The sequence below is a fragment of the Stenella coeruleoalba genome (genome assembly GCF_951394435.1).
Source record: "Stenella coeruleoalba genome assembly, chromosome: 7".
Taxonomy (NCBI): domain Eukaryota; kingdom Metazoa; phylum Chordata; class Mammalia; order Artiodactyla; family Delphinidae; genus Stenella; species Stenella coeruleoalba.
This window is the reverse complement of record NC_137153.1, coordinates 10318006-10341932: the sequence shown is the minus strand read 5'-3', so window position 1 is coordinate 10341932 and position 23927 is coordinate 10318006. Positions and strand designations below refer to the sequence as shown.

Here is a 23927-nt window from a genome sequence, read left to right as displayed (position 1 = left end):
TTATTATAAGGCTTTACCTTCATGACAGTTTCGGTGCACTGAATAAATATAGTTATGAAGATACACTTTCATTATCTGCAGTAGTTTCCTGTTAAATTGATGGTGTGTCATGGCCAAATATTTAGAAAGATTCTGACCTAAAGCTTTTTGTTGTTGCTTTGTGCTGTTTCCGTACCTCCCTTTGGGGAGGGAAGGATGGTTAAATGAAGCCAGCATGAGCTATGATTTATTATCTCATTAAGTACTTAATTCGTCTAGGTATTCTGTTCTCTCTTGCTTTTGCTTCTCACTGCTATGGAATGGGGGTGTTTTGGTGACCAGGAAAAACCTTGAGAGACACGACAACTATGGTGGAAAGCAGAATCCTTTTGATTTATGAATTTGAAGCTGAATTGTAATGTCAGGTGATCGTGAAAAACAAACCCAGTAGGAGTTTAACTTAATTTCAGAAACAAAATATACTCTTTTATGTTCAGCGTGTTCTGCCTTATCTGGAAGCTGCTTCTTCATTCACTTAACACAGGTATTTAACCACCCACCTCTTTCCTTTGCATTAAACGCACAAAACGAGACAAGCGTTGAGTCCCAGCCTGGCCTGTTCTGATGTCGTTACTGGGATAGTGGCCGTCAGGATGCTCTCTCCCCGCTTGGTGGTGACGTTCAGAGTACGCTGCTGGCTGTCTTCTTTGTCTTGTCCCTTAGATGCATCGCCCCGAGGGTCCGTCTCTCCTTAACACTGGGGTCTTCCCTCTAAGCTCCTCGAGTTCATTCTCACACGACCTCTCCCCCGCCCTGCCCCTCCCTCAAGCTACTCCCGCCCCTTACTCCCTTCCTTTGACAAGCGCTGCCCCTCACCGGCGTCCCCCTCCAGGTGTCCCTCACCTGTGTCCCCCTCCAGGCACACAGCTTGCTTCCTGAGGCTCCTCTGCCTCCTCCCGTGACAGCCTTCAAGCCCAGGTTTTCTCTGCCGACCCCCCCAGGTGGTGACATCAGTCTGTGGCTTCAGTGGGGGCCGCCTTGCTGATGGCCGAGCGGTGAGCCTCTCCTCTGCCTGGGCTCTGGGCCCACGTCCAGCTGACTCTCCTGCTGGGGAGGCGTCTGGCCAAGGTGCCCGAGGCTGAAGCTGGACGCGCTGCCCTTCTTCTCCTTCTCCGGGTCGGCTAGTTCGTGGCCTGTCACCCTGTGTCCCCGGGGGAGCCTCGGGCGGTGGGCATCACCCCACGGCCTGTCTAGGTGACATCTTGCCCCCAGCCCCCCGGGGCTGCTGCACCTGGGCTCCCTCTGCGGTCTGTCCTTGTCCCTGCGCGGCGCGCGCACTGTGCTGGGGTCTCTGCTGAGAGGGGGTGATCTACCCTGGCACCTGCGGAAGGCCACCACGTGGCCCAGGCCGGCCCCGAGGGACTCAGGGCTCCAGCCTCCTCTTTGATGTCCCCTCTTCAACGCTCTGCCCCGGGCAGTCTCTGCTGGCCCTTTCTTCATGATCCCCCCCGCCCCTTGCTACTCTCCAGCACCCCTGCCATGCCCACCCTGTCCAGGCTGTCGTAACCCCCGATGACTGCAGTGTCCTGAACCCCGTCACCCCAGGCTGCTTTCTCCTCCCAGAGTCAGGTCCTCGAGCAGCAGACAGAGACGTCTTCTAAGATAAGCTTCTGGCCACAGCTCTAGAGGACAGACAGTGTGCTCTTTCCTCTGCTCCCAGCACTGCAGGCCTCTCGGTCATGCCCAGAACGAAATCGCACCGACTCTTCATGACGGCAGAGACACGTGGGATCTGGCCGTCGGTTCTCAGGGGCGGCTCTGCCCCTTCCTGTCCCTGCAGCGGTGTTTGGCACGAGGGTGGTTCTCTGATGGTTACAGGGATGGTCCTGTGGGCTTCCAATGCCTCAGGGCCCACGATGCTGAGCGGGACAGGACCACCCTCTCCTACCCCAGTGATAGCAGTGCCCTTGCTGGGAAAGCGCACCCCTCTGCTTGCCTTTGCTGTGGCTTCTGTCTCCCGTCCTTTCGCTTGTTCTTCCCCAGCCTCCCGGGTCCCCCGAGGCTCCTGCCGCCCTCCTGCTCCGGGCCTCTGCACGTGCTCTCCCATCCTTCCTTCCTCTGCCTGAGTCACTTCTTTCACTTGGTTCGGGTCTCTGCTCACGTGTCACCTCCTCCTTGGTCCTCTTGCAGAGTCCCCCTCAGCATCACTGCGCCTTTACTCTGCTTTGTCTTTCCTCTCGGTACCCCTCACGACCTGTCGTGAGCTTTTGTGTTTGCCCGCGGGTCTGTCTACCCATCTCCTGCCCTGGAGAACAAGCGTGTGAGCGCGGTGCCTGCCGGTCGAGTTCGTGGTGCACCCCGTCCCCCGCCAGAAGGCGCCGTGACCGCCTAGTGCCCGTGACCTGCACTGACGCGTCCTTTCCAGAGGGGCGCTGTGGGGCGGGCGTGGACGCGGCCGCTCTCGCCCCCTGCTGGCCGCACCTGTTCCGGCGCTCCGTCCGCACCTCCACTTCCCGCCGTCTTTCGGGGGCCCTTGCCGCTGTGCCGTGTCCGATCTGGCGGCTCCTGAGAGCGCTCCTGGGCCTTTATCTGCCTACCCCGTCCCCCGTCACTTGAGTAGGTGCCCTTCCGTGTCTTCCTGGAGGAGAGGCCCCCCCTGAGGTGTGGGCCGGGAAGTGTGCATATGGGGGGGACCCGGGCCACCCGCAGGGACCTAGGAGGCCACGTCGTGGGTGCCTCCCCCATGGGGGCTGCGGCTGCGCAGACCGGTGGGCGCGTGGGGCACCTGGTAACCCACACGTGTCGGGCGCGCCGTCCACACCGCGTGCGTCCTGGGGCGCTGCCCACACCCACAGGACCAGGGGTGCCGTCCACACCACGCGTGTCCTGGGGCGCCACCCACACCCACAGGACCAGGGGTGCCGTCCACACCGCGTGCATCCGGGGGCGCCGTCCCGCCCATTCGGGTTCTAGGTCAGCCCGCGCAGAACTTGCTGTGCAGACCGCTTTCTCAGCAGAGGTTGTGAGTTAGGGGTATGGTGGGGAGCAGGACGGATCTCGGGGAATTAACCCGTAAAAGGTAAAGAGTCGCAAAGTAGAGAGTTGTTAACCCCAGTTCTCTCTCACTTTTAGTTGTAAAATGCAGTTTAGAAGGTGAAAGATTAACAAGGGAAGCAGTAAATGGACCGAATTTTATCCTCAGATTACGATTCCACTTTTATTGAAGCAGACTTTGTTTTTATTTTGTTCCGGTATTTATCTAACGATGTTTTTAATTTGGATTTAAGCTCTATTATCTTAAATCCCCGTTAGGAAGGTGTCAAAATATACAGAACAACCAACGACTTATAATTTAAAAACAGGTAATAATCGTCGCCGATCTTACGTTGCAGAATGTTTTGCCTGGGAGGGAAACAAGTCAGCCTTAAACACCAAACAAATGGATCGGATATATGTTATTATCACACTTCATAACGTTACATGGAGGAGCTAGTGGCGTGTCCTTTGGGTGGAGGAAGGGAGGAAGGCTTACTTTTAGAAGGACGGATTGTACAGTTTATTATATTGTGGTCTGATTATCCAGTAAGCACTGTGGTTAGGCTTTAGCTGAGCAATTTAGTATATGTGCTATACAAAGACTCAGGATCCTGCTAATAAAAAGCTATTGGAGTTGTGGAATGTAGATACTGTGTGCATGACGAAACAAAATTCATGGCAAATTTTAGGGAGGAAAAAATGAAGTGTTATGTCATCTTGGATTTAACAACTATGCTTTTTTTTTTTTTTTTTTTGCGGTACACGGGCCTCTCACTGCTGTGGCCTCTCCCGTTGTGGAGCACAGGCTCCGGACGCGCAGGCTCAGCGGCCATGGCTCACGGGCCCAGCTGCTCCGCGGCATGTGGGATCTTCCCGGACTGGGGCATGAACCCGTGTCCCCTGCATCGGCAGGCGGACTCCCAACCACTGCGCCACCAGGGGAGCCCAGCTATGCTCTTTTAAAAAATATTTATCTATTTATTCATTCTAGTTTCATTGAGATATAATGCACATAGAGCACTGTATAAGTTTAAGGGGTACAGCATAATGATTTGACTTACATACATTGTGAAATGATTATCACAGTAAGTTTAGTGAATGCACATCTCATATAGATTAAAAAAAATTTTTTTTGTCCCTTCTGTGAGAACTCTTAGGATTTACTTTCTTAACAACTTTCATATAGAACATACAGCAGTGTTGATTATATTAATCACGGGGTACATTACATCCCTAGTACTTCTTGTAACTGAAAGTTTATACCTTTTGACCACCTTCATTCAATTCCCCCCTCCCTCCACCTCCACCTCTGATAACAGCAAATCTGATCTCTTTTTCTGAGTTTGTTTACATGTTTTTGAAGTATAATTGACCCATAACACTCTGTTAGTTCAAGGTATACAATATAGTAATTCAATATTTATGGGTATTTCAAAATGGTCACCATGCTCCAACAGCTACATTCTGTTATTATAAGACGTAATTGTAGATTGTGAGGTACATTACCAAGAGTATAGTCTTTTTAGGCTGAAATGAAATGCTGTTGTAGAGAAGGTTATAGCCTACTGCATGTATTGGGCCAAATCTTCTTTTCCAATGTCAACGTTTTCTAAATTTCCCCAGAACAGAGTTGTTAGTATAATGGATTATGGTAAAGCTTAAGTTATACATGATTTTTCTTTGATGGAGATCAAAACCAGCAATCTGGGCAGCTTTTCAGTTTTGTTTTTGTTTTTGAAGCCTTCAGGGGGCTTCCACCGAGTCTGCAGGGTAAGGACTCAGCTGGTTCACTCTTTATCACACTTTGTTGAAAAGACTGATTTTTTGTGTGTGTTTGGAGGCTTCTCAAAGTTCTGTTTATAAACATTGCCAGGAGCAGAGAGTTAGGAATCTTCCACTCGAAAGAAAAATGACAAAAGGAATAAAATCATGTCTTGACTTGGTATGGTTTGGTGCCCCTTGTCTCATCCTGATGCCACTGCGGCCACTCCAGGTCCCCCGAGGCGTGGAATGGGTGTTGTCAGCAAGTTGGAAGCTGTGTAAAAGGCAGCGTATGCCTCTCATTTCTGACGAACCGCTCGGGGCCCTTTGGAATTACAGTTAAGTTGTGTGTAAACCATTTTGACACGTGACGTTCAAATTTAAACTTTGAACTGAACCAGAATTGTCTGTCTGTTAAACTTCTGCCTTGAAGGCGCCTTTTACATGTGACTGACCTTCGACCTCATTCATTTTCACAATAATGAGCCTCTGCCGTGACTTCCTCGTGAAGTGTGTGGATGGTAGACTGTTTCTCCAGTTGCATTTTCACGGAAAGTCACGTTGCCTGTGTGCCACCCACCCCTACGTGATAGGGGGCTGATAGCGTGGTCAGGCGGGTGTGCATGATGGTGAGCTCGGAGCCGTGTGGTCCGCCGTCTGGCTGCGGAGTCCAGTGTCGTGGAAGCGACTCGCCCTGCAGCTGGGTGCCCAGGTGGGCCAGACCTTGAATTGCTAAAATCTCCAAAGGCCAGACAGTGGCTGCTCTTGAAGCCGAGCAGGTGTCCCCCGTTCCTCCAGCCACCCCTGCCAAAACGTGCGTTCCAGAAGCACTAGAAAAAGGAAATTTATCTTGTGGAAGAGAGGATCACACAGAAGTTCATTGGGCCCATTCATGGCTGACCAAGGAAAGCTCGTATAAATGTTTACTCCCAGAACTTGTCAAGCGACATGTATTCAGAATGAAAAGTCTTCCTGTGAAGAGGCAGCCAGCTCTGGGCGTTCTTCTTCCCGTTACAAGGAGTTCATAGTAAAGACAGAAAATTGTGTCAATTTCAGTCTCATTATTAAAACAGTCAAAATCATGTGCAGTCTAGAACACAAGCTGTTTCGTGGCTTAGGTTTCTCTAGTTGTAGACAGGCAGGGAGGCATACTGGCAGACGGACGGTTCACTCGGAGTTGAGGTAATTTTGGTATCTCTTTAATGTATTAATGAAAAGTTCCTCTTTTTCCTTTCCTCCCTTCTGCTTTTCTCCGAGTTTAGATTAGCACAAGCTGATTTGAATTGATTACATGGGTGTTGATTGTTTAAAAAAAATCCAAAACTATCCCAGTATCATTTTTGTCACTGAGACAATTAAAATCTCGGAATAAAAAGCATGACATTTAGGTGAGCGGAATGCTTTTACACAGGGTGACAAGTAAATCATTGATTCTGGTGATTGCTGGCTTGATAAGAGAACATAGAGGAGCACAAACGAAGAAATATTCCCACCTTCAACGCTTATAAGCCCCTGGTTTCCGCAGCAGGAAATGCAGGGACCTGGCTCTGGGTCAGGGGGGCAGCTGTGTCCCGGGTCCCCCGCCCGCAGTGGCCTCAGGGAGCAGAAGACAGTGGACACAGGGGAGGGAACGCAAGCTGCCCTTGCTCACATCCTTCCAGTACTTGGCGAGGGCTGTCCGGGGAGAATAGGTTCGTTTTTAGCAGGCAGTGTTGGGTAGCCTTGAGCTCAGGCAGTGGCTCCTCTGCTTGACATTGGTGAGAAAGAAGGTATCTTCATGGATGAATATTTGTCAGAGTGTTGTTTATGACGTCAGGTAACAGAACCCTTTTTCTTTTTGTAATTTTTATGAAGTCTTTCCTTAAACGCATCATGCGCTCCCTTCACTGGTTGGACAAAAACTGCACAGCGTGGAAGGCCCTCCCCCGAGGGTTTGGGACCCTGCCCTGTGCTCACTGTGGCTCCAGGCCTCCACCCAGCTCGGACTCTGTCACCTCTTCCACGTTGTTATCCTTGCACCTGTCAGATACGCCTTCTAATCTTGTATGCGTTGAGAAATCAGGTAGCTGGGTTTACTGTGAGTTCTCTGCTGCGTAAGGAAGGTTATGAAGGAGTGTGGGTCTGTGGCTCTGTGGTGTGTGCTCTTTGGGTGGAGGAATCACGCTTCTGTGCTCAAGGCTGTGTGTTGCAGGGTGGATCTGTCCAAAGTCTGATTTCTAAATGCTCTAAATTACTGTGTACTTTTTTTAAGGCACCTTGGAAGAACAGTTAACCCCTAATTAGCCTGAGCAAAATCTACTAGATTACTTACACCTTTTATTCTTACCTAATTCCTCCCATTAATAAATGTATGTATTTATTAGGCACTCTACTACCTACTTTGCATGCCTACAAACACATCCCAGTATTGGCTTCAGCCAGCTCTCATTAGGTAGTTAACGCTGCTCTAATATCCTGATGAACAATAAGTGACCTGGGCTTTCTCTGCATTTTGGTCGTGGGTGGTGGTGGTCCTTTCTGGTCCCTGCCTGTGTCAGAGTGGCTGCAGCCACATCCCCAGGCTCTCAGTCCCAGCTCCAGGGAAATGGTGAGGGGTTTCCAGGTCAGGCTGGTGAATTTCATGGGGGGGAGGGGCAAGTGTTCTATAGAAATGTGTGTATGTATATTTATCATGTATACATATATGTATGTATATGTATAAGTATGTATGTACACACACATTTGAAGTAAAGATGGCTGCATCAAACTTGATTCTGATGCAAATCCTGGCTACTGCGTATTCTCCATAGGGGTAAAGGCATTCATACTTGAATTAATTTCTTGTTGGAAGTTCAATCTGCAGATTATTCTTGCACTGCAGTGATTTGAGGGATTATAGGAATTTCCCAGGGTAATTGAAGAGACCCAGTATTTTTCTTTCTTTTTTTTTTTTAAATTTATTTATTTATTGGCTACGTTGGGTCTTCATTGCTGTGCTCGGGCTTTTTCTAGTTGCGTCAAGCGGGGGCTACCCTTCGTTGCTGTGTGGGGGCTTCTCACTGCGGTGGCTTCTCTTGTTGTGGAGCACAGGCTCTAGGCTCATGGGTTGCGACACGCAGGCTCAGTAGTTGTGGCTCGCAGGCTCTAGAGTGCAGGCTCAGTAGCTGTGGTGCACGGGCTTAGTTGCTCTGCGGCATGTGGGATCTTCCCGGACCAGGGCTTGAACCCGTGTCCCCTGCATTGGCAGGCGGATTCTTAACCACTGCGTCACCAGGGAAGTCCCAAGACCCAGTATTTTTGACCAATGATGATAGAAAGCATTCTTTTCCCTCAGTTTTGAAACATTTCTTTTTATTGCAATAAAATACATGTAACATAAAATTTACCATTTTAAGTGTAGAGTTCTCACGCATTAAGTCCATTCACGGTGTTGTGTATCCGTCTGCAGAACTCCTCTTCCCCACAAACAGTCACCCCCTGCTCCCCGCCCCCTGCCCCCCGCTACTAGGTCAGTGTTTTATTCCTCACTGTCAATCACATCCGGTCTTACCCAGCACAGCCCTGGTTAGTGCCCAACCAGATGCCCTCCAGGTCTGGGTTCGCTTTCTGTGTCCGGTGCTGCTTTCCTTCCAGCCTCCCCTGAGCTCTGACTAGTGTCTAGGCCCCTTCGCTGATGACTTCCTGACTCGATCAGCCATCACCTACCCTGCTCCTGTCTTTCCGATTTACCGCCTGGTGACGGACACTCCTGATGGTGCCGCTTTGTCGGGTCATCTCTCTGTTGCCCAGCAGTTAGCGTTGGTGTTTGCCTCCAGCTTTGAGACTTCTCCCAGGCTGCTCTGTTCTTCCTACAGCTGCCTGTACTGGCCTTGGTCCTGACCTGCCTGCCCAGCTCATGGTGGGTGACCAAGGCCTCCCGACCATGTAAGAAATGACATCAGGCAGATTTAAAATTTGACCCTGGGAAGTCTACTGTTCAAGGCACTAAATGGCATATTACTGTGTCATAATATATAACATTGAAAAATGGAATACCAAATGTATTTCATTTACCAAAAATCTAAATAGCAGGAAAAGTACTGAAGACGATGAACTGCTTTTCTAAAAATAATTTTTGAGTTAGCAATTAATGGATAATACAAAAGCGATGGAAGAATTATTCCCATTAAGAAATTCGACAAGGTGCTGAAGAAATCTGTACTAACCCAGGTTATGAAGATACTTTCCTATGTTGCTGTATTGCTGTTTATTGCTGTGTAACAAACGACCACTAAAGCTGATGTCTTAAAGCAAGAGTTTATCATTTCTCCTGGTTCTCGGGTTGGCTGGGCTCGGCTGGGTGGTTCTATACCCCGTGTGCTGTCTGTGGGCGTCACCCTGTAGGCTGCATTCAGCTGGGAGCCTGGCTGGGGCTGGGAAGTCCACGATGACCCCCCCCCATCTGGCCCCTCTCCACATGGCCTCCCAATCTATTCCAGCTCCTTTACACTGTGACAGTACCCCAAGACAGTTTTTATTAACATTTTATTCTAAGATTTTAAAAACTTTATTCCAAAGTTGATTTAATTACTTTACTAGTAAGTCTTTTAAAGAAATAGTTAACTACACCCAAATAATTGTTTAATTGTTATATTTAGTTTACGTGTGTGTGTATCTAGTAGATGAGAGAAAAGAAATTTTGCTTGGAATAGCTAGGCAGTTATACTGTGTTGTACATGTAGATGTAATATTCAAATGACTTGCCTTCAAGACGTATTCTTCATATATTAGAGTGTAACATGACTCTTTGATATGAAAACATGAGGAGAAAGCATTTCTTGATTCTGAACAGATATGATGGTCATTGCATAGATCTTATTTACACTCAACAACAACAAAATGAGTAAGGACAGTTATAGAAAAATTTATATGAAAAAATATAATATTTCAAAAATGAGAGAAAGCAGTTAAAAATAGCTGGATGTCTTTAATTCAGGAATTGTGGAGAGGAATGCTAAACTAACTTTTTAAATGCTTAAACCTCTTAATTTTAAACAGTATAATTTCCAATTTTCCTAAACCTTATACAGAATATGGATTTTTAAAGGATTCTTTAGTTATTTGCCTGGCTTAGAAATAAAGATTTAGACACATAGTTAGCCTACACTACATATACTACATTACTTGACTATTAGAAAACAAGTGATTATCCTGCATATTCAATCATAAATCTATGAATTTGGTGTTCCTGAGAGAAATAAAATGCAACTTCCATAACAAACAAAAATGATGTCACTGAATAGGCAGTCTGAATAGGGCTGTATCTATTAAAGAAATTTAATCAGTAATTAGTAACATTCCAAAACAGAAAGCAGCATGCTCAGATGGGTTGACTGGCGAATTCTACCAAATATTTAAGGAAGAAATATCAACTCCCCACAGTCTCTTTTTCTTTTTTTTAACACCTTTATTGGAGTATAATTGCTTTACAATGGTGTGTTAGTTTCTGCTTTATAACAGAGTGAAATCAGCTATACATATACGTATATCTGCATATCTCCTCCTTCTTGCGTCTGCCTCCCACCCTCCCTATCCCACCCCGCTAGGTGGTCACAAAGCACTGAGCTGATCTCTCCACAGTCTCTTTAAGAAGATAGAATATTTTCTAACTCATTCTACAAGGCCAGAACTACCCTAACATCCAAATCAGACAAAGACATTACAAGAAAAGAAAACTACAAACCAATATTTCTCATGAACATAGATGTAAAAACCTTCAACAGAATATCAATATTAGCATATTGAATCCAAAAGTGTATAGGATGAATTATACACCATGATCAAGTGGGATTTATCCTAGGTATGCAAGTCTGGTTCAACATTCAAAAGTGAATTAATGTAATCTGTCACATCAACAAGCTAAAGAAAAGAAAAATGCCATGATTATCAGTATATGCAGCAAAAACATTTGACAACATTCAATACCCATTCATGATAAAAACTCTTATTAAACTAGGAATAGTGAGAAACGTCTTCAACTTGATAATTGTCTACAAAACCCCTACAGCTAACATCATACTTAATGGTGAGAAACTCAAATCTTTCCCACTAAGTTCAGGTACAAGGCAAGGATGTGCTCTCTCACCACTCCTTTTCAACATCATACTGGAAGTCCTTGCTAATGCAGTAAGACGAGAAAAGGAAATAAGAGGTATACAGATTGGGAAGGAAGAAATAAAACTGTCTTGGTTTGCAGATGCCATGATGGTTTATGTAGAAAATTCTAAAGAATTGGTGAAAAAACTCCTAGAACTAATAAGCACTTGTAGTAAGATTGCAAATACAAAATTAATTTACAGAAGTCAGTTGCTTTCCTACGTGCTGGCAACCAAGAAGTGGAATTTTAAATTAAAAACACGATACTGTTTACATTATCACCTCCAAAAATGAAATATGTGTAAATCTAACAAAATATGTGGAAGATCCATTTGAAGAAAACTACAACACTCTGATGAAAGAAATCAAAGAAGAACTTAAATGGAGAGATAGTCCATGTTCATGGATAGGAAAACTCAATATTGCCAAGATATCAGGTCTTCCCAACTTGATCTCTAAATTTAATGCAGTCCCATTCACAATCCCACCAAGTTATTTTGTGGATATCAACAAACCGATTCCAAGGTATGCATGAAAGGCAAAAGCATCCAGAAGAGCCAACACAACGTAGAAGAACAAAAAGGTTGAAGGAATGATGCTACCTGACTTCAAGACTTAATATAAAGCTACAATAACCAAGTCAGGGTGGTATTCACAAAAGAACAGACAAATTGATCAATGGAACAGAATGGAAGGCTCAGAAATAGACCCACATAAATATAGTCAACTGCTCTGTGACATAGGAGCAAGGACAATACAATGGAGAAAAGATAGATAGTCTTTTTGACAAAAGGTGCTAGAATAACTGGACAACAGGCAGTGAAATGAACCTAGACACAGACCTCACACTGTTCATAAAAATTTACTAAAAATGGATCATAGACCTAAATATAAAATGTAAAATTATAAAACTCCTAGAAGATAACATAGGAGAAAATCTAGGTGACCTTGGATCTGATGATGAGTTTTTTAGGTACAAAACCAAAGGCATGACCCATGAAGGAAAAACTGATAAGCTGGACTTCACTAAAGTTTAAAATTTGTTCTGCAAAAGACACTATCCAGAGAGTAAGAAGAAAAACCACAGGCTGGGAGCTAATATTTGCAAAGACGTATCTGATAAAGGACTGTTATCCAAAATTTGCAAGAACTCTTAAAACTCAACAATAAGAAAGTAAACAGCAAGGGGTAAAGGGAGTTAAGTGTATAGTGACAGATGAAAACAACTTTTGGTGGCAAGCGTGCTGTAGTGTACACAAAATTTGAAATATAATTTATGTGATACTTACATAATGTTTTAAACCAATGATACCTCAATAAAAAAAAAGAAAACCCTGTTAAAACTGGGCAAAAGACCTGAACAGACACCTCGTTAAAGAAGATACACAGATGGCAAATAAGCATATAAAAAATGCTCCACATCATATGTCAGCAGGGAAATGCAAATTAAGACAACGAGACACCACTACACACCTATTAGAATGGCCAGAATCTGGAACACTGACAACACCATCCATAACCTACTGAGGAAGTGGAGCAACAGGAACTCCCATTCAGTGCTGGGGGGATGCAGAATGTCTGCCATTGGAAGACACTTTGGCAGCTGCTTACAAAACTAAACATACTCTTAGCAGGCGGTCAGCACTTGTGCTCCAGGTGAGTCAAAACGTATTTTCACACAGATGTGTATAGCAGCTTTATTTATAATTACCAAAACTTGGAAGGAACCTTCAGTAGGTGATTGGATAAATGGTGGTCCATCCAGACAGTGGAATATTATTCAGCACTAAAAAGAAATGAGCTATCAAGCTCTAAAAAGACATGCAGGAACCTTAAAATTCGTATTACTAAGGGAAAGAAGCCAATCTGAAAAAGCTGCATATTGTATCATTCCAACCATATGACATTCTGGAAAAGGCAAAACTATGGCGACAGTAAAAAGATCAGTGGTTGCCAGGAGTTATGGGGGAGGGGGGAGGGAGTTCTGGGGCAGTGAACCTACACTCTGCATGAGACTGTAACAGTGGGTGTCATCATACATTTGTCAGAACCCACAGGACGCTCAACAAGGCGGAACACTAACGCAGACTTTGGACTTCGGGTGACCTAGGTGTGTCACTGTAGGTTCGTTGATTGTAACAGGTGTACCCCTCTGGTCAGGGTTGTTGATAGTGGGCGCTGTGCATGTGGGGGGCAGGGTTATATGGGAACTCTCATACTTCGGCTTAACTGTTTTGGGGGACCTAAAACTGCTCTAAAAGGCAAAGTCTATTTAAAAGGAAAAAAATAGAAGGAAATGATGGAAAAAAATAAAGATATCTGCGTAAATATTAAAAAGAGTACTGAACTTATTGTGTCATTCTGTTGTATCAGACTAGAAATTTTTCCTTTTTCTTCAGTAATGATTAAACATTTCAGAGGCTATTTTAGAAACGAGATAATGAAGGTATCACAGAAACATTTATTTCTCTGCAGTGCTATTCGCAAAAGGCTATGTCGTGGTATGAATGGTGGAAAGATTAATTAGCTACATTTGGGAAAAAGTATCTAAAACTGGATTTTTGCCACTTTTCTTGCATTTTCGGCATTAGGATGTAAAATGTAAGTTAATACCACTTTGAAAAGCCCCATCTGTGAGTGGAGTCAGAGGGGTAGCCATCCAGATGGTGGCTTTGGGTGGCGTCAGCACGATTTTGTGCCCGTTTCCTCAGCATCTGACAGATTCTCTGATATACATGGAAATAAAACTTCTGAACGCTTTTGTCTACCAGCCACACAGATAGGTTTATACATTCGTTGTCTAGCCTATAACTGTCCATGGTGCTCTCTCTGTGCCTTTAGCTATGAAACATGCTGTGGACGCACACAAGGCCGACATTGAAATCGAGGTAGCTTGCTAAGAAGGGTTTGACCTAGTTCCTCATCCGCCGCAGACCCGGCTGATGTGGTACCCAGCCTGTTCTGATTCTCCAGTGAATGATGGCAGCATGGCGACCTTGGACTTAGTTCCTTAGAGAATGGGTTGAAATACCAAACCTGCTCCATTATGGACAGTAGTAGAGACTTTTTTTAAGCAATGCATAGATTTTAATAATTTTTCTTTGAAAAATTATTTTTAATTGAAGTATAGTTGCTGTACAATATTATATAAGTTACGGGTGTACAATATAGTGATTCACAGTTTTTAAAGGTTATACTCCATTTACAGTTATTGTAAAGTATTGGCTGTATTCCCCTTGTTGTACAGGATATCCTTGCAGCTTATTTTATACCTAATAGCTTGTATCTCATAATCCCCTACCCTTATTTTGCCCCTCCCCCCACTGGTAACCACTAGTTTGTTCTCTGTATCTGTGAGTCTGCTTCTTTTTTGTTATATTCACTGCTTGTAGTTTTTAGATTAGTGGAGACTTTTTATGGGGCTTAGGAATAAGGATGTAAGTGTTTTTCGTCTTTTGTTCTTATTTGCATTGTCTTGTGAAAATAATTCTGTTTTGATGAACATGGTTTTTCTTTTTTTTTTTCTTTGAGAGTGTAACATTGAAGCAGCATAAAAAATAAAATAATAATTATGCAAAGTTGTGCATGTTATTATGAAAAGAAATGTTTTTCATAAACTACTTAGGCAAATGCAGTTTTATTTCAATAGGCTTAAAAAGTTTTTTTAAACACCCTATTAGGCTTACATCTTTTTTGGAAATAATAAACTGAATTCTGCATAATGTTTCTTTATCATTTATAAAATTAGCATTGCTTCATTATTTGCCTCATATTATGCATAATCATAGGTTGAAAGGTATCTAGACAATGAGGGAAGCGGTCACACAAAACATTTTGCCTTAGTGTGAATTAGAAGGTGAAGCTTGCAGTTTTCAGATGCAAATGATCCTCTGTGGTAAGAAGATGGAAATAAGGTCGAAGGCAAACACAGGCGGAGGAGCAGGAAGGGGAAGAAGAGGGAGGCGAAGGGTAAAAAGGCAGAGAGGCCCCAGGGAAAGCCTGAAACCCTCCTGCCCGCCCCCCAGCCCGGTGTGTTACATACAATCTTATCTACCTTAGTGTCTCCATTTTGCAGGTAAGGACATTTGAGTACTTCACGTCACAGTGTTGAGTCAGGGTTTGAACACATCAGATTTCCTTTTTCTAGTAATCGTGGCTGACTCATCATGGGCCAAGCTTGATATTGAAACCACTACAATTACAGGCGCCACATGGTCCCTGTCCTCGCTCCGCTTGAATCCCAGTGGGGAGGGTGGACTAGTGACTGCACGGTGACCTGCAGGGCAATACGTGCTGTAGACAGGGGAGTGCGTGAGGGGGTTCAGGGTGGCAGCACCTCAAACAGACCTGGCATCAGGGAAGACTTCTTGGAGGAGGGGGCCTCTTTTTGAGAACCGAAGGACTAAGGCAAAGACAGCTCTCCACTTCGGAGTTCATTTTTATTTTGTTCGGTGTGGTTTTCGTCTTTCCCCATTTCTATTATCATTATTTTTTCCAACTCCTCCTTATTTTCCAGCCACAGAAACCAGAGTCTTATGGAAGTTCTGATACCGTTATTCACGCCTAGGGGTTCGTGCACGGTGGGGCTCACAGCCTACGTCTGGGCTCTGTCTCTGCAGTTACATGTGACTCACAACTAATGTCCGGGGCCCTCTAGGAGCTGGCTCGCAGCTGCAGGCCCTACGTTTGACACTGATTCGAGTCTGACTGTCACCTCATTTTGTCCTTGGGTTGTCAGGACACAGCGGACTTCGTGTAGCTAAGGTGGCCGATTGTCATTTACTGGGTCTTCAGGTGTGTGTATTAAATAGGAATGAAACATAATTGTTTACTGAATCATTAGGAAGGAAACATTTGACTTGATAGCAACATTTCCCAAGTTTTGTTAAAACTCACATAAAATACATCATGTGTATGTTTTTTAGAAACCTTTGTGTCTGTCTTCCTAAAAAGAGGCATAGCTTTATGCTGTGCAGATTGCTTTTTCGTCCTTTTTTTCTCTGCCCAGTGATAACTGCTTCCTTGGTAGAGAGTTTCTTGAGGAATACAGTAAAAGTGGGCGGAGAGTGAGGCCCAGTGGGCTCCATGGGCACAAAGGATGGATGGAATTCCGGGCCAAGCCAGGGTGGGTGGGAAGGCAAAGGTCATTTCAACTCTGGGCAGAAACTGCTAGTACTTGGGGTCAGACAGCGGGGCGTGGGTGAAGGAGGGTTAGTGAAGGAAGGTGGTTTCCTTTTAGGAGAAAAGCCCAAACTGGACGCCTTGAATTAGCACGTCTGAGCTCGGTCTGGGCATTTCTAGACCCGCTTCCTCTGCTGGAGAAGGTGCCACTTGCTCTGTGGTGCAGGAGGGCCCGGCTGGCAGGCCAGAGGTGCCACTCGGCTTGGTTTGGGCCCTGCCACGCCTGCCCGCTCCTCTCCGGTGCAGGGTCCCCCCCGTGGTGTGGCCACTAGGTCTGTGATCTGAGTCCAAGCCACACAGGCTGGGTGCTCCCGGGGATCCCTCTGGAGGGTGGCATGCGTGTCAGCAGCCCTCTGCTGCGCCTCCGTGGGTCCTGGCGGTAGAGGAGCAGTTAAAGAAGGGGGAGCTGTCTGAAGCGGCGTCCTCCACCAGGGTGGCTTGTGCAGGAGCTCCGATGACCTCGTGTGTGGACAGAGCCCCAGCTTCTCAGCCTCCCTGGGCGCATATTGGTCCAAGGCCAGAGGCGATCCTGAAAGGTTGGAGTGTATCGTGATGACTTGGCTTAAAATGTAGGAAGCCTGGTGTAATACCCAGAAGCCAGCAGATGCCGTGTCTTTTTGGATTACTGCCGTCCGCTTTGTCCCTGCCCTGTGTGTGTCCGCAGCTCGGTGTGTCTCCCGCTGCACACCCAGCGTCCTGAGAGCTTGGGATGGGGGTTCGCAGTGTGACCTGCCTTCACTGCGCAGGGCAATTGCTTGGCCCAGGTGTGTTTTGACTTCATTTTTTAAATTTGATTGAATCCTATGAGCAGTCTTTTTGGACATTAGACTCTAGGTCAGTGTTGCTCGGGCCTCGGGTGAGGACAGGTTGCGAAATTATTGCAAGCGGTCATGAATCCAGTGGACCTTCCAGCGTCCCTTGTGGCCAGAATCATGTGTGATGCAAAAGGGTATCATTTTCAGGTAACTGGAAGTGTGGTGTCACTTAACGTCAGTTAGTGTCTCCTAGGTTTGGTCATGTTTCCTCCACGTTCTCTTCAAGTGGGGTATTCAGGGCCCTCTGCAGATCCGCTGTTGCAAATGCCTGGAAGGACTGATTGATCTGAGAGAGTTCGGGCGCGGTGCCTCTCAGGCTGCTGCACTGGCTGCCTTCCAGGTCCTGTCACTATTTATTCCATTTAGAAACATGAATTAAAAATTTATTTATTGTTCTTGTGTTGGTGGTGAGGGCAAGACCCAGTTGTAAAAGGCCCCAAGTGGGCTGGAATTGCTTTTTCAGGGGCTTTTTCGCCAAAGCGGATTTGAGAACTCCTGTGACTGTGGTTTGCTTGTTTTCCCAAGTCGGGTGTGTGTGTGCATGTGTGTGTGTGTGTGTGTGTGTGTGTTTTGTTAAGAAATTCTTCACATATTCCTGGTGTTATCTTTCCTTTTCTTGAGTCAGAAAACTTTCGCTGAGTGTCAGTGTGGTGTGTTGGCAAATTTCAAGAAGGGGGAAGAGCGAAATTTATGAGTCCAGTTAGGGATGCCACCGGGCTCCTCCAAGGGTTCCTGGCTGTGTTACTAAGTGAAAAAATATGCTGGGAGATTTTTCTGACAGGTGAGTATTTGTCAACACTTTAATGAGGTCAGATGGTTTAACAACAACCCCAGAAGGACGTGCTCAGCGCCTCCGTGTGCCCCTCTGTGCAGGGCAGTACATTTGACAGGCCTGGAAATGGGCCTGCATTTTGGGGTGATTTGATCTTAGTTTTGCAAAATCAGAGTTATTAATATAAAAGAGATAGCGCATGGGGGAGTTAGCCATGCTTCTTACTGCCTTATCAGTGGGATCACAAAAATATAAATTAGTTTTTGTGATAGGACTCTGACAAGTCATTTCTTTTTCTCCAAGGTCATCCATGTGGTGTTAATTTTGACCTGATTCATAGGTCCTCTGATACCCTCCACACAGAGTGTGTGTAAAACAGCCGGACTTACTGGCATTCACTTGCAGCTCTTGCCAACAAAGAAATGCTGTGTACTAAATTTGAATCTGGTTTCAAAACAAATGTCAACATTCTCAAACGCAGGATTTACTGGAACGTAAATAGTGCATTTAATGAAGCAATTTCTCCCGACTCCCCCCTTATTCTGTCAGCATATCAGGTAACTGCACGAATTTCCATTTTAATATGTGATTCCCATCTCTCCTTCGTTCCCTGATTCCTGATTGGCACAGAGAAAGGAAACCCAGCCCTGTTATAAAGGCTTTTCATTATCAAATCAACTTCTCAGTATTACAGATTACTTCGGATTTCAGAAACGAGATAAGTAAGCATGGAGCCCAGACTCTTCAAAGGGGGAGGTTGATATCTGACAGCTTGGCAAGATACAGTCTTTTTTTTTTTAAAAAAAATTTATTTATTTATTTGGCTGTGCCGGGTCTCGGTTGCAGCAGCATGTGGAATCTTAGTTCCCTGACCGGGGATCGAACCCGGGCCCCCTGCGTTGGGAGCACGGAGTCTTCCCCAGTGGACCGCCAGGGCGGGCCCCAGATGCAGTCTTATTTGGGTAAGTTAGGTGTGTGCTCAATGCCCATCTTCAAACTCGAATTGTTGTGAGCGTATGTGCAGTGCTAAACTTGGCTTCTTTGGGTACATTTTTAGGTGTGGATTTGTTGGAAGAAAGAGACAATGTGTTATGGTGAAAACTGGCTGGTTTGATTTTGAAGTTGTGAAGCTTCGACAGAGAATAGGGTGATTTAATGAGATGATGTGCTCGGAGTTTTGTTGAATTAGTGTGATTAAAGAAGATGCACAGCTCAAGATTAAAAGACGCTCCAGCACTCAAGACCTTCAGGAAGGCGAACGGGGAGCAGTGTTACAGTCTTTGGAAGCGAATTCCTTCTTGTCTCAAATTTGATGTGGGATTTATTTTGGCTTATTCAGCTCGCTCAACAGTCCCCCAGGACGTTTTACTTACCTTTGAGTTGCTGTTTCCTCGGGGGTTTAAATTAGGGAAAAGTCAGTCAGAATGAGGGAGAGAGAAGGGATTGGTATTTTTTGAATCCTTCTCTGTGCCACGATCATGCCAGGCACTTTCTTCACAGTAGCCTGTTGGGATAAAAACAGTTTTAATTCCTGTTTTGCAAAAACTAAGTGCTCGAGGTCACACAGCCCTGTTTTGCACCAGGTCTGTGTTCTTTCTTCTGTCATGTGCTCGTAAGTGTGTGATTTCATAGCATCGCTGGTCCCTGCTTCCTCTTAGGGAGTTTGGAGGGCAAATCAGAAGAGCTATCTCTTGACTAGAATGAGAAGAAGAAGAAAGAGGATTATTCAGTCATTCATTCAACACGTATTTTTATATGCCAGATACCGTTCTAGGTGTATCCTCAACCAAACAGGCTTCCGTTCTTTTATATCATTTAGCTACGATTTACACATTTTTAGACCATAATTCTTATCTCTGGTGGAGGTTGTTAAACAACTAGAGAACAGCACTAGGATGTTTTTATTTTGAGGGAACTACAAACAGCAGAATGTTTTGAGTGTTGAGTTAATACTCTGTGTTGCACTTTCTGTGTCCAGTAACTGTGTTACTATGTGGTATTGGAAAGTATTCAACCACAGCATTCCTTCAGGTGTGTTCTGTGGGTATTTGGTCAAATACAAATAGTTTCTTTACTGCAGAACGTATCCGAGCCCTTAATACGCTCATGTGGATTGTCAGTCTCACGCAGTATTGCCAAGCTTATTTGACCATGAACCCTTTTTTTCTTTCTTTCTTTTTTTTTTTGCAGTACGCGAGCCTCTCACTGTTGTGGCCTCTCCCGTTGCGGAGCACAGGCTCCGGACGCACAGGCTCAGCGGCCATGGCTCACGGGCCCAGCCGCTCTGCGGCATGTGGGATCTTCCTGGACCGGGGCACGAACCCGTGTCCCCTGCATCGGCAGGCGGACTCCCAACCACTGCACCACCAGGGAAGCCCAACCCTTTTTTTCTAAGAGTTTCTAGCCCAAACAGTGTTCAGGAGAACTCACATTACTGTCTAGATACAGAATGCTATGTTTTCCTCCTGTAGTTTGTTTTTTTCCTTCCCTGCTCAGAAGGCACACAATTGTGTCTTTCAAAGTTCTTTTTATTGAAGACCACCTCAGTGTTTCTAATTTTTAAATTTTTCTTGGAGTGTAGTTGATTTACAATGTTGTGTTAGTTGCAGGTGTACAGCAAAGTGAATCAGTTATCCATATACATACATCCACTTGTTTAAAGATTCTTTTCCCATATAGGTCTTTACAGAGTATTTGAGTAGAGTTCCCTGTGCTGTACAGTAGGTCCTTATTAGTTATCTGTTTTATATATACTGGTGCGTATATGTCAATCCCAGTCTCCCAGTTTATCCCTCTCCTCCCTTCCCCCAGGTAACCATAGGTTTGTTTTCTGTGTCTGTGACTCTGCATCTGTTTTGTAAATAAGTTCATTTTTATCACTTTTCTTTTGATTCCACATATAAGCAATATCATATGGTATTTGTCTTTCCCCCGCGTTTCTAATGGTAAATTTATTAAGCTTTACTTTAGGTGCACAGATTAAGTATCTGATGACAAATGTATCTAAGAAACGTAAACTGCTTCTCCACTTGTCATGAAGTTGCCTGGTAAAATTATGATGTTATTTCTTTAGAAATAGGCATTTCCACAGGCCTGGAATTAACTGATACTTTGGTTTCTAAAGGTAGATATTTACTTCCATTGTGTTTTCAGAGGTTCAGACAGTTGTCCCTGTGCCTCAAACCCAAATAATAATTATAAGCTGGCTGCAAGCTGAAGACTTTTGTTCAATTTAAATTCCCTTCCGAAAAGAACCACATCCCCTCCTTCAGAGGAGATGGTAAATTGAAATAGTCCTGTCCACCCTGGACTCCATTCTCGTCCACACAGAGGCTCACTGTTTCAGTTATAAACCTGTGCTCTATTTGCCTGGATGTGTGGACACAGGAGAAGATGGGGCCCAGAACCAAGGTTGATCTCATCCCAGGAGCCAGCCTCCTGCCGAAGAGGTGCACGTTAAACTGAAGAAGTTGGGGGGAAAACAGCCTTTGTTGTGGCCACAGCACACGCACGGCCCTCCCCCTTCCCGGCCCCTGGGCACTGGGTGGTGCAGACCAGGCACACAATGGATATCTCCTGAGTGACTGAACCCGTAGCTTCCTGTTTAATTCTGTATCTGGAGGTCAGAGATCACTGAAAGTTCCGGGGAGCTCAAGGTGGCCTCTGACTTAAGTGGACATTTGCCAGGCGCTGTGCTGTGTCTCATTTATATCATCTCATTTAATTCTCAGAGCAATCCGATGAGGTCCTTGGCCATTTTACAGATGGGTAAACGGAGGCTGGAGACCATTGGATGCTGTGCCCGAGGCCCGTGTCTCAGAGCCTGGGGAGCTCGGGTACAAATCCAGGAGCTGGCTTCTTCTGCTTACAACTTCACCAGGGTTCTGGGCTGCTGGGTTTCTTCTTGCTTCGATGGGGATGGTAGGTGGGGTTTCGGTGTTAAGACCTTCTCCCTAGAACTTTCAATAGTAACCCTCGTATTTACATTGGAAGGAGTAAAATCAACGTAGGATTTGACGGGGGTCGGGGGAGCGGGGGAGTCGGGGCTGCCGGAGGGACTCAGCTGTGTTTTCTCTGTGACGTCGCAGGAAGTTACCATGGCAACGATGATGGTGTTATGAATGCAGAACTATAACCTCGAGCGGGAAATTAGCAATCTAAGGAGACAGAGGCTGAGGAAAAGCAAACAAATTCAGCAACATGAGGTCTAAATGGTTGCTGCTTTCAGCTTTCCTGAAACACCCGTGTGAAATGATTCTTTTCGCTCTCCCTGGTTTTGTTACTACTTTCAGAACTTGATGAAAGTAAAATAATTCCCATGTGTGCGTATGTGTTTTTAGTTTAGCAGATACTGGTGCTTTTTTTTTTTTTTTTTTTTTGGATCCTTCCTGCCCAGCCCCCTCTAATCCCTTCTTGAAGATATGCCCAGTGGAGATAAACTGTTTCCTGGAGTTATTTTTTTAATTTTTTAAAAATTAAATTAATTTTTTTTTACAGCAGGTTCTTATTAGTCATCCATTTTATACACATCAGTGTATACATGTCAATCCCCATCTCCCAATTCATCCTGGGTTTTGCATCACCGAATTCCCTGTGGAGTAAGTTAGCGTGGGTATTTGTTAATTGCTAATGCTGATTCTGGCAATTGGAGGGAGGAGGTTCATTAAAGAAAACATTCGTTTCCCAGTAGAAACTTGAATTCCAAATTCCGATGTTCCTGTCGCTGTTCAGTAAATGTAATCCTTTCCAGAAAATGCTTCTTTCAGAAACATTGGTCATACGCCTTAAATCTTGTCATAGAAAAGTTTTTTGGATCGCTGGGAACTGGAGGTGGCGAGAGTTCACCGCCTACTTTGTGTGTGTTTGGAATCCTCGCGTGCTCTGTCTCTAACCGGCCCTGTGTCTGCCTGGCTGCAGGGCACCCTGGAGATGTCTGTTCTCTTCTGCTGCCCTTTTACTGGGACGGGAGCCTTACCGTGGTTCTGGCCCCTGAAGCTCTAGAAGCTTGTCAGCTGACTGACTTGCGTTCGTACCACAAATTCGTGTGGGATCAGAAGTATCTTTCTCCCTCGTCTGTTCTGGGATCTGAAGTGTTTTCCTAATCTGTGATTAGGAAGAGACTAGTGAGTAGAAGTGGAGCTTTCTTTTAAATAAAAGAGAATTTAAAATGACGAAAGAAGTAGAGAGTTGAATTGGTCACAGGTGTAAGTGCCTGTTATCAGATGATGGTAACACATGATACCCAGGGGAGACCTTAAGGTGTATGTGTTATGAAACTTGCGTATATGATGAACCTCCTCTGTTGAATTGTCAGAGTGTGTGACCAGTACGAGTGAGAGGTGACGTGTGTTCTTTCACTGCCCCGTTCCTCTACCAGGTTGTGTTTATTATTCACTCGTCTTGTAAAAATTGAGTTGTGTAAAATTCAGTACACAATTTGGTAAAGACCAAATTAGTACAAGTAGTTTCGAAGAAATGGAAATACACTAGTCATAATGTGTTTTTTTCACTCAATATTGTGTTTCTTATTCATCCATGTTGTTGTGAACTGCGGTTCATTCTCACTAATCTATAAATTTCCTTTCCAGTCTTTAGTTTTCACTTATGGGTTAGTTAGAAATGGTAAAAATTTTTTCCAAGTATAGGTATTTCAAATGTATCCATGTATTACTGACTTCTAACTTAATTGGTTTGTGATTAGGGGACATGGTCTGTATAGTAACTAATCTTGAAATCAACTAATCTTGAGAGTTGTTCTGTGGCTTGGCACATACAAAGTTTTTGAAAACGTTTATGTGAAAATAATGTGTACTCTTATTATTGAGTGTACTACTTGTGTTTACTACATTGAACATGTCTTGGGATCTCCTACCCAATGATGGGTTTATTAGTTTCTCCTGTGTTTTTATTAAATTTTATATCTACATAATTGAGGCAACTTTAATAAATATACAATACATAGATTTGTTATACCTTCCAGTTAATTTTTTGCCATTATGTAGAGGCTCTCTTTTTTTATTGAAGTATGATTGACTTACAATATTACATTAGTTTCAGATGTACAACATAGTGATTCGTTATTTTTATACATTACAAAATGATCACCATGATAAGTCTAGTTACCATCTGTCACCACACAAAACTACGACAATATTATTGACTGTATTCCCCATGCTGTATATTACATCCCCATGACTTAACTTATTTTATAACTGGAAGTTTGTACCTCTTAATCTTACTCACCTGTTTCACTCATCCCCCGCCACTCA

The 23927-nt window shown here is 44.7% G+C and overlaps 1 protein-coding gene across 9 annotated transcripts in view; it reads left to right on the top strand.

The window, feature by feature from the left end:
• Nucleotides 1-23927, top strand: part of SH3RF1 (SH3 domain containing ring finger 1) — a 159412-nt gene that overhangs the window by 37827 nt on the left and 97658 nt on the right. The window contains exon 1 of one of the 9 annotated variants that reach the window (XM_079926340.1): nucleotides 17459-21579. The exons of the other annotated variants lie outside the window; for them this stretch is intronic. Within the exon in view, the coding sequence (XP_079782466.1) occupies nucleotides 21571-21579 (9 nt within the window). The 5' untranslated portion in view covers nucleotides 17459-21570. Of the gene's footprint in view, nucleotides 1-17458; nucleotides 21580-23927 lie in introns of those variants that run through there. 9 annotated transcript variants of the gene reach the window in all.